This window comes from Bombina bombina, chromosome 8 (genome assembly GCF_027579735.1).
Source record: "Bombina bombina isolate aBomBom1 chromosome 8, aBomBom1.pri, whole genome shotgun sequence".
Lineage (NCBI taxonomy): Eukaryota > Metazoa > Chordata > Amphibia > Anura > Bombinatoridae > Bombina > Bombina bombina.
The window spans coordinates 6,107,187-6,118,599 of NC_069506.1; the positions used below are offsets into that span (position 1 = coordinate 6,107,187).

At 39.0% G+C, this 11,413-nt stretch overlaps 1 protein-coding gene across 2 annotated transcripts in view; it reads left to right on the plus strand.

Annotated features, from left to right (window-relative positions):
• ALG9 (ALG9 alpha-1,2-mannosyltransferase) overlaps positions 1–11,122 on the plus strand; it is a gene marked incomplete at its 5' end in the record, with an annotated part of 288,641 nt that extends 277,519 nt beyond the window's left edge. For both annotated transcript variants that reach the window (XM_053690107.1, XM_053690108.1), the window contains 1 exon segment: positions 10,552–11,122. In XM_053690107.1, coding sequence (XP_053546082.1) covers positions 10,552–10,675 — 124 coding nt within the window. In that variant the 3' untranslated portion in view covers positions 10,676–11,122.
• Between the last annotated feature and the right edge of the window lie 291 nt (positions 11,123–11,413).

Consider the following 11,413-nt stretch of genomic DNA (forward strand, 5'->3'; position numbering starts at 1 on the left):
TGATAACATAAGAGATTTTATTTTTTTAAATCCATTAAGAAGGCTATGTCTGTTATTTCTCCTTCTAGTATACATAAAAGTCTTTTAAAACTTCTCTTTTTTTCAGATGAATTTTTAAATGAACATCATCATTCTGATACTGATAATGGTTCTTCTGGTTCAGAGGTTTCTGTCTCAGAGGTTGATGCTGATAAATCTTTGTATTTGTTCAAGATGGAATTTATTCGTTCTTTACTTAAAGAAGTATTATTTGCATTAGAAATAGAGGATTCTGGTCCTCTTGATACTAAATGTAAACGTTTAAATAAGGTTTTTAAATCTCCTGTAGTTATTCCAGAAGTGTTTAATCTCCCTGATGCTATTTCTGAAGTAATTTCCAGGGAATGGAATAATTTGGGTAATTTATTTACTCCTTCTAGACGTTTAAGCAATTATATCCTGTGCCATCTGACAGATTAGAGTTTTTTGGGACAAAAATCCCTAAGGTTATGGGGCTGTCTCTACTCCTGCTAATGTACTACTATTCCTACGGCAGATAGTACTTCATTTAAGGATCCTTTAGATAGGAAAATTGAATCCTTTCTAAGAAAAGCTTACTTATGTTCAGGTAATCTTCTTAGACCTGCTATATTTTTAGCGGATGTTGCTGCAGCTTCAACTTTTTGGTTAGAAGCTTTAGCGCAACAAGTAACAGATCATAATTTTATAGCATTATTATTTTTCTATAACATGCTAATAATTTTATTGGTGATACCATCTTTTGATATCATTAGAGTTGATGTCAGGTATATGTCTCTAGCTATTTTAGCTAGAAAAGCTTTATGGATTAAACTTGGAATGCTGATATGTCTTCTAAGTCAACTTTGCTTTCCCTTTCTTTCCAGGGTAAATAATCATTTTCGTTCCTTTCCTCACAACAAGGAACAAAAGCCTGATCCTTCATCCTCAGGAGCGGTATCAGTTTGGAAACTATTTCCAGTTTGGAATATATCCAAGCTTTATAGAAACCTATAGCCAGCTCCTAAGTACCTATGAAGGTGAGGCCCTTATTCCAGCTCAGCTGGTATGGGGCAGATTACGTTTTCTTCAAAGAAATTTGGATCAATTCCGTTCTCAATCTCTGGTTTCAGAACATTGTTTCAGAAAGGTACAGAATTGGCTTCAAGTTAAGGCCTCCTGCTAAGAGATTTTTTTCTTTCCCGTGTCCCAGTTAACACAGCAAAGGCTCAGCATTTCTGAAATGTGTTTCAGATCTAGAGTTGGCTGGAGTAATTATGCCAGTTCCAGTTCTGGAACAGGGGCTGGGGTTTTATTGTATCTCTTCATTGTACCAAAGAAGGTCAATTCCTTCAGACCAGTTCCGGATCTATCATTATTGAATCGTTATGTTAGGATACCAACATTCAAGATGGTTACTGTAGGACTAGCCTGCCTTTTGTTTAGCAAGGGCATTATATGTCTACAATAGATTTACAGGATGTGTATCTGCATATTCCGATTCATCCAGATCACTTTTAGTGTCTGAGATTCTCTTTTTAGACAAGCATTACCAGTTTTGTGGCTCTACCGTTTGGCCTAGCCTCAGTTCCAAGAATTTTTTTCAAAGGTTCTCGGTGCCCTTCTTTCTGTAATCAGAGAACAGGGTTTTGGTATTTCCTTATTTGGACGATATCTTGGTACTTGCTCAGTCTTCTCATTTTCGAAGAATCTCATACGAATCGACTTGTGTTGTTTCTTCAAGTTCATGGTTGGAGGATCAATTTACCAATCAGTTCATTGATTCCTCAGACAAGGGTAACCTTTTTAGGTTTCTAGATAGATTCAGTGTCTATGACTCTGTCCTTGTCAGACAAGAGAAGTTTAACATTGATATCAGCTTGTCAAAACCTTCAGTCACAATCATTCCCTTTGGTAGCCTTATGCATGGAAATGTTAGGTCTTAGGACTGCCGCATCAGATGCGATCTCCTTTGCTCGTTTTCACATGCGACCTCTTCAGCTCTGTATGCTGAACCAATGGTGCAGGGATTACTCAAAGATATCTCAATTAATATCTTTAAACCGATTTTACGACACTCTCTGACATGGTGGACAGATCACCATCGTTTAGTTCAGGGGGCTTCTTTGTTCTTCCGACCTGGACTATAATCTCAACAGATGCAAGTCTTACAGGTTGGGGATCTGTGTGGGGGTATCTGACGGCACAAGGGGTTTGGGAATCTCAGGAGGTGAGATTTCCGATCAATATTTTGGAACTCCGTGCAATTTTCAGAGCTCTTCAGTCTTGGCCTCTTCTGAAGAGAGAGTTGTTCATTTGTTTTCAGACAGACAATGTCACAACTGTGGCATACATCAATCATCAAGGAGGGACTCACAGTCCTCTGGCTATGAAAGAAGTATCTCGAATTTTGGTTTGGGCGGAATCCACCGCCTGTCTAATCTCTGCGGTTCATATCCCAGGTATGAACAATTGGAAAGCGGATTATCTCAGTCGCAAAAAGTTGCACTTGGGCGAATGGTCTCTTCACCCAGAGGTATTTCCTCAGATTGTTCAAATGTGGGAACTCCCAGAAATAGATCTGATGGCTTCTCATCTAAACAAGAAACTTCCCTGGTATCTGTCCGGATCCCGGGATCCTCGAGCGGAGGTCATTATCCCATACGTCACTAGCTCATGGACTCTTGCTAATTACATGAAAGAAAACATAATTTATGTAAGAACTTACCTGATAAATTCATTTCTTTCATATTAGCAAGAGTCCATGAGGCCCGCCCTTTTTTTGTGGTGGTTATGATTTTTTTGTATAAAGCACAATTATTCCAATTCCTTATTTTATATGCTTTCGCACTTTTTTCTTATCACCCCACTTCTTGGCTATTCGTTAAACTGATTTGTGGGTGTGGTGAGGGGTGTATTTATAGGCATTTTAAGGTTTGGGAAACTTTGCCCCTCCTGGTAGGAATGTATATCCCATACGTCACTAGCTCATGGACTCTTGCTAATATGAAAGAAATGAATTTATCAGGTAAGTTCTTACATAAATTATGTTTTACCTGTATATAATGTACTTTAGCGCTACCTCTGTATAACCTCTCTGTATATTAGGTATAGATAAGTATGGGGGGAGTACACAGGTATTTACCTGTATATAATGTACTTTAGCGCTGCCTCTGTATAACCTCTCTGTATATTAGGTATAGAGAAGTATAGGGTGAGTACACAGGTATTTACCTGATTATAATGTACTGTAGTGCTGCCTCTGTATAACCTCTCTCTGTATATTAGCTATAGATTAGTATAGGGTGAGTACACCGGTATTTACCTGTATATAATGTACTTTAGCTCTGCCTCTGTATAACCTCTCTCTGTATATTAGGTATAGATAAGTATGGGGTGAGTACACAGGTATTTACCTGTATATAATGTACTGTAGCGCTGCCTCTGTATAACCTCTCTGTATATTAGGTATAGATAAGTATAGGGTGAGTACACAGGTATTTACCTCTATATAATGTACTGTAGCGCTGCCTCTGTATAACCTCTCTGTATATTAGATATAAATAAGTATGGGGGGAGTACACAGGTATTTACCTGTATATAATGTACTGTAGCACTGCCTCTGTATAATCTCTCTCTGTATATTAGGTATAGATAAGTATAGGGTGAGTACACAGGTATTTACCTGTATATAATGTACTTTAGCGCTGCCTCTGTATAACCTCTCTGTATATTAGGTATAGATAAGTATAGGGTGAGTACACAGGTATTTACCTGTATATAATGTACTGTAGCGCTGCCTCTGTATAACCTCTCTGTATATTAGGTATAGATAAGTATAGGGTGAGTACACAGGTATTTACCTGTATATAATGTACTGTAGCGCTGCCTCTGTATAACCTCTCTGTATATTAGGTATAGATAAGTATGGGGTGGGTACACAGGTATTTACCTGTATATAATGTACTTTAGCGCTGCCTCTGTATAACCTCTCTGTATATTAGGTATAGATAAGTATGGGGTGGGTACACAGGTATTTACCTGTATACAATGTACTTTAGCGCTGCCTCTTTATAACCTCTCTCTGTATATTAGGTATAGATACGTATGGGGTGAGTACACAGGTATTTACCTGTATATAATGTACTTTAGCGCTGCCTCTGTATAATCTCTCTCTGTATATTAGGTATAGATAAGTATGGGGTGAGTACACATGTATTTACCTGTATATAATGTACTGTAGCGCTGCCTCTGTATAACCTCTCTCTGTATATTAGGTATAGATAAGTATGGGGTGAGTACACAGGTATTTACCTGTATATAATGTACTGTAGTGCTGCCTATGTATAACCTCTCTCTGTATATTAGGTATAGATAAGTATGGGGTGAGTACACAGGTATTTACCTGTATATAATGTACTGTAGTGCTGCCTCTGTATAACCTCTCTCTGTATATTAGGTATAGATAAGTATGGGGTGAGTACACAGGTATTTACCTGTATATAATGTACTTTAGCGCTGCCTCTGTATAACCTCTCTCTGTATATTAGGTATAGATAAGTATGGGGTGAGTACACAGGTATTTACCTGTATATAATGTACTGTAGCGCTGCCTCTGTATAACCTCTCTCTATATATTAGGTATAGATAAGTATGGGGTGAGTACACAGGTATTTACCTGTATATAATGTACTGTAGCGCTGCCTCTGTATAACCTCTCTGTATATTAGGTATAGATAAGTATAGGGTGAGTACACAGGTATTTACCTGTATATAATGTACTTTAGCGCTGCCTCTGTATAACCTCTCTCTGTATATTAGATATAGATAAGTATAGGGTGAGTACACAGGTATTTACCTGTATATAATGTACTGTAGTGCTGCCTCTGTATAACCTCTCTCTATATATTAGGTATAGATAAGTATGGGGTGAGTACACATGTATTTACCTGTATATAATGTACTGTAGCGCTGCCTCTGTATAACCTCTCTCTGTATATTAGGTATAGATAAGTATGGGGTGAGTACACGGGTATTTACCTGTATATAATGTACTGTAGCGCTGCCTCTGTATAACCTCTCTCTGTATATTAGGTATAGATAAGTATGGGGTGAGTACACGGGTATTTACCTGTATATAATGTATTGTAGCGCTGCCTCTGTATAACCTCTCTGTATATTAGGTATAGATAAGTATGGGGTGAGTATACAGGTATTTACCTGTATGTAATGTACTGTAGTGCTGCCTCTGTATAACCTCTCTGTATATTAGGTATAGATAAGTATGGGGTGAGTACACAGGTATTTACCTGTATATAATGTACTTTAGCACTGCCTCTGTATAACCTCTCTGTATATTAGGTATAGATAAGTATGGGGTGAGTACACAGGTATTTACCTGTATATAATGTACTGTAGCGCTGCCTCTGTATAACCTCTCTGTATATTAGGTATAGATAAGTATGGGGTGAGTACACAGGTATTTACCTGTATATAATGTACTTTAGCGCTGCCTCTGTATAACCTCTCTCTGTATATTAGGTATAGATAAGTATGGGGTGAGTACACAGGTATTTACCTGTATATAATGTACTGTAGTGCTGCCTCTGTATAACCTCTCTCTATATATTAGGTATAGATAAGTATAGGGTGAGTACACAGGTATTTACCTGTATATAATGTACTGTAGCGCTGCCTCTGTATAACCTCTCTGTATATTAGGTATAGATAAGTATAGGGTGAGTACACAGGTATTTACCTGTATATAATGTACTTTAGCGCTGCCTCTGTATAACCTCTCTCTGTATATTAGGTATAGATAAGTATAGGGTGAGTACACAGGTATTTACCTGTATATAATGTACTGTAGTGCTGCCTCTGTATAACCTCTCTCTATATATTAGGTATAGATAAGTATGGGGTGAGTACACATGTATTTACCTGTATATAATGTACTGTAGCGCTGCCTCTGTATAACCTCTCTCTGTATATTAGGTATAGATAAGTATGGGGTGAGTACACGGGTATTTACCTGTATATAATGTATTGTAGCGCTGCCTCTGTATAACCTCTCTGTATATTAGGTATAGATAAGTATGGGGTGAGTATACAGGTATTTACCTGTATATAATGTACTGTAGCGCTGCCTCTGTATAACCTCTCTGTATATTAGGTATAGATAAGTATGGGGTGAGTACACAGGTATTTACCTGTATATAATGTACTTTAGCGCTGCCTCTGTATAACCTCTCTCTGTATATTAGGTATAGATAAGTATGGGGTGAGTACACAGGTATTTACCTGTAAAGTGCTTTTGTGATCAAGTTAACTGTGCTTGGTCTGGGGTGTCACAGTGGCTCCAGCAACATTAAGGTTAACAGCACAGCTTTGGCTACAGAGCTTCTATACTCAGGGGGCTTCAGTATTGACGTCAGTGACTGACAGGGATGAGCTGCAGAGAGCTTCTGAAATACAGAGATAATAATAGGATTAGAGAGCAGGCACCGCTTCATTACAGATAGGATACAGCATAGCGGCAAACAGACCTACCCACTCCTGGCTATAACCAAGTGATCTCTTAGTCATTAGCCAGTGTAAGTGGTCCCTAGAGACACTGTCACTCTTACTTCTTTTCTCCCACCCCAGCTCTCTGGTGTGTTTGTGTAATATAGGTGTGTGTGTGTGTAATATAGGGGGGGGGGGGTGGTAGTGTGTGATATAGGTGTGTGTGTGAGATATAGGTGTAGTTGTGTGTGTGTGTAATAAAGATGTGTGTAATATAGATGTGTGTTATATAGATGTGTGTGATATAGGTGTAGTGGTGTGTGTGTGTAATATAGATGTGTGTGATATAGGTGTAGTTGTGTTGTGTGTGTAATATAGGGGTGTGTGTAATATAGGGGGTGGTAGTGTGCGATATAGGTGTGTGTGTGAGATATACAGGGAGTGCAGAATTATTAGGCAAGTTGTATTTTTGAGGATTAATTTTATTATTAAACAACAACCATGTTCTCAATGAACCCAAAAAAACTCATTAATATCAAAGCTGAATAGTTTTGGAAGTAGTTTTTAGTTTGTTTTTAGTTATAGCTATTTTAGGGGGATATCTGTGTGTGCAGGTGACTATTACTGTGCATAATTATTAGGCAACTTAACAAAACACAAATATATACCCATTTCAATTATTTATTTTTACCAGTGAAACCAATATAACATCTCAACATTCACAAATATACATTTCTGACATTCAAAAACAAAACAAAAACAAATCAGTGACCAATATAGCCACCTTTCTTTGCAAGGACACTCAAAAGCCTGCCATCCATGGATTCGGTCAGTGTTTTGATCTGTTCACCATCAACATTGCGTGCAGCAGCAACCACAGCCTCCCAGACACTGTTCAGAGAGGTGTACTGTTTTCCCTCCTTGTAAATCTCACATTTGATGATGGACCACAGGTTCTCAATGGGGTTCAGATCAGGTGAACAAGGAGGCCATGTCATTAGATTTTCTTCTTTTATACCCTTTCTTGCCAGCCACGCTGTGGAGTACTTGGACGCGTGTGATGGAGCATTGTCCTGCATGAAAATCATGTTTTTCTTGAAGGATGCAGACTTCTTCCTGTACCACTGCTTGAAGAAGGTGTCTTCCAGAAACTGGCAGTAGGACTGGGAGTTGAGCTTGACTCCATCCTCAACCCGAAAAGTCCCCACAAGCTCATCTTTGATGATACCAGCCCAAACCAGTACTCCACCTCCACCTTGCTGGCATCTGAGTCGGACTGGAGCTCTCTGCCCTTTACCAATCCAGCCACGGGCCCATCCATCTGGCCCATCAAGATTCACTCTCATTTCATCAGTCCATAAAACCTTAGAAAAATCAGTCTTGAGATATTTCTTGGCCCAGTCTTGACGTTTCAGCTTGTGTGTCTTGTTCAGTGGTGGTCGTCTTTCAGCCTTTCTTACCTTGGCCATGTCTCGGAGTATTGCACACCTTGTGCTTTTGGGCACTCCAGTGATGTTGCAGCTCTGAAATATGGCCAAACTGGTGGCAAGTGGCATCTTGGCAGCTGCACGCTTGACTTTTCTCAGTTCATGGGCAGTTATTTTGCGCCTTGGTTTTTCCACACTCTTCTTGCGACCCTGTTGACTATTTTGAATGAAACGCTTGATTGTTCGATGATCACGCTTCAGAAGCTTTGCAATTTTAAGAGTGCTGCATCCCTCTGCAAGATATCTCACTATTTTTGACTTTTCTGAGCCTGTCAAGTCCTTCTTTTGACCCATTTTGCCAAAGGAAAGGAAGTTGCCTAATAATTATGCACATCTGATATAGGGTGTTGATGTCATTAGACCACACCCCTTCTCATTACAGAGATGCACATCACCTAATATGCTTAATTGGTAGTAGGCTTGCGAGCCTATACAGCTTGGAGTAAGACAACATGCATAAAGAGGATGATGTGGTCAAAATACTCATTTGCCTAATAATTCTGCACTCCCTGTAGGTGTAGTTGTGTGTGTGTGTAATAAAGATGTGTGTGATATAGGTGTGTGTGATATAGGTGTAGTTGTGTGTGTGTGTGTGTGTGTGTGTGTGTACTATAGATGTGTGTGATATAGGTGTAGTGGTGTGTGTGTGTAATATAGATGTGTGTGATATAGGTGTAGTGGTGTGTGTAATATAAATGTGTGTATGTGTGTGTTTAATATAGATGTGTGTGATATAGGTGTAGTTGTTTGTGTGTGTGATATAGATGTGTCTAATATAAATGTGTGTGTGTATGATATAGGTGTAGTTGTGTGTGTGTGTGTAATATAGATGTGTGTAATATAGATGTGTGTGATATAGGTGTAGTGGTGTGTGTAATATAAATGTGTGTATGTGTGTGTTTAATATAGATGTGTGTGTGTGATATAGGTGTAGTTGTGTGTGTGTGTAAATAAAGGTGTGTGGTATAGGTGTAGTTTGTGTGTGTGTGTGATAAAGGTGTAGTGGTGTGTGTAAATAAAGGTGTATGGTGTGTGTGTGTGTGTGATAAAGGTGTGTGATATAGGTGTTGTTGTGTGTGTGTAATATAGGTGTGTGTGTAATAAAGGTGTTCGTGTGCGTGTAATATAGGCTGTGTGTGTGTATAATATAGGTATGTGTAGGTGTGCGTGTGTGTGTAATATAGGTGTGTGTAGGTGTGCGTGTATAATATAGGTGTGTGTATGTAATGTAGGTATGTGTAGGTGTTTGTGTCTAATATAGGTGTGTGTAGGTGTGTGTTTGTCTGTAATATAGGTGTGTGTCAGTAGTAAATCTGTGTACACTATCTCACTTTCTGCTACTTATGTTTATCGATATGCACCAGCTAAAGCGTCTGTATGAGTCTAGTAATAGGCTGATGTTGTCTGGTTTTGTGTGCTGTCACATGAATATGAGGTAACTGATATCAGTAGTAAATCTGTGTACACCGACCTCACTTTCTCCTACTTATGTTTATCTATATGCACCAGCTAAAGCGTCTGTATGAGTCTAGTTATTAGGCTGACATTGTCTGGTTTTGTGTGCTGTCACATGAATATGAGGTAACTGATATCAGTAGTAAATCTGTGTACACCAACCTCACTTTCTGCTACTTATGTTTATCTATATGCACCAGCTAAAGCGTCTGTACGAGTCTAGTAATAGGCTGATGTTGTCGTTTTGTGTGCTGTCACATGAATATGAGGTAACTGATATCAGTAGTAAATCTGTGTACACCAACCTCACTTTCTGCTACTTATGTTTATCTATATGCACCAGCTAAAGCGTCTGTACGAGTCTAGTAATAGGCTGATGTTGTCTTGTTTTGTGTGCTGTCACATGAATATGAGGTAACTGATATCAGTAGTAAATCTGTGTACACCAACCTCACTTTCTGCTACTTATGTTTATCTATATGCACCAGCTAAAGCGTCTGTACGAGTCTAGTAATAGGCTGATGTTGTCTGGTTTAGTGTGCTGTCAAATGAATATGAGGTAACTGATATCAGTAGTAAATCTGTGTACACTACCTCACTTTCTGCTACTTATGTTTATCTATATGCACCAGCTAAAGCGTCTGTACGAGTCTAGTAATAGGCTGATGTTGTCTGGTTTTGTGTGCTGTCACATGAATATGAGGTAACTGATATCAGTAGTAAATCTGTGTACACTACCTCACTTTCTGCTACTTATGTTTATCTATATGCACCAGCTAAAGCGTCTGTACAAGTCTAGTAATAGGCTGATGTTGTCTGGTTTTGTGTGCTGTCACATGAACATGAGGTAACTGATATCAGTAGTAAATCTGTGTACACTACCTCACTTTCTGCTACTTATGTTTATCTATATGCACCAGCTAAAGCGTCTGTATGAGTCTAGTAATAGGCTTATGTAGTCTGGTTTTGTGTGCTGTCACATGAATAGGAGGAAAGAGATATCAGTAAGTGTGGGGTCGGGGGGGCTATTAAAAGGTCAATCGCCTGCTTGATTTGCCTGTCTAGATGCTAAAGAGCGGTACAATAATTATTCTGTTATCTGTTTCAGGTCGGCAAGACTGCACCGTGCATTTTATATCCCATTCGTATCCAGCTGGCACACGTCTTATTCCAACTACACAATACTGAAGCCGCGCAAGGCAAAGCACATGAGGAGAAAGCCTGGCGTATAGCGGGATCTGGGCTAGCACCAATGGAGCGAACAGGGCCCAATAAGGACCATGATACGGGTTAAAAGGATATTTCATCCTGTGATGTATTTGTTCCCTTCTGTGCAGCCTTTGGCAATAACAGGGTTAAAATAATGTCCTTTTGTTTCATTATGTTCCCTTGTGGACTCTACAAGTGATTTTATGCCCTGATCCTCCCATGTTCTTTTATTTGTGCACATTTGTCTTTGTGTAACGTGCGTCAGTTTTACCAAATGTATTTTATCCACATTCCAATGAAGATCTGCCGTAGTTTTCCCTTTTTACTGTTCTCTCTTTCCTGATGCTTCTGCGTTGTTTGAATTCTCCTTCTGTTACACATAAACACTTTCTCTTGTATCTACTCAACTCCTTCCCTTAATGTCAGGTGACCTGTCTGTTTTTCACAAATAAAGACGAGCGATAATCTCAGTGTTTTTTATGCGCCACGGTCCCTTTAGTGTGAGCTTCTGCAATAGGACGTGGTCAAGTAGTAACCAAGGAATGATATCTTACTGCTGGCATATAGATAATACAGATAGTAGTAGATAAGGGTTAAAATATCTCATATTAAGCACCAAATTGTGTAAAGTACAATGGAGATCAGTATATACGGACAATAGTAATATTTCTTTCATGTAATTAGCAAGAGTCCATGAGCTAGTGACGTATGGGATATACATTCCTACCAGGAGGGGCAAAGTTTCCCAAACCTTAAAATGC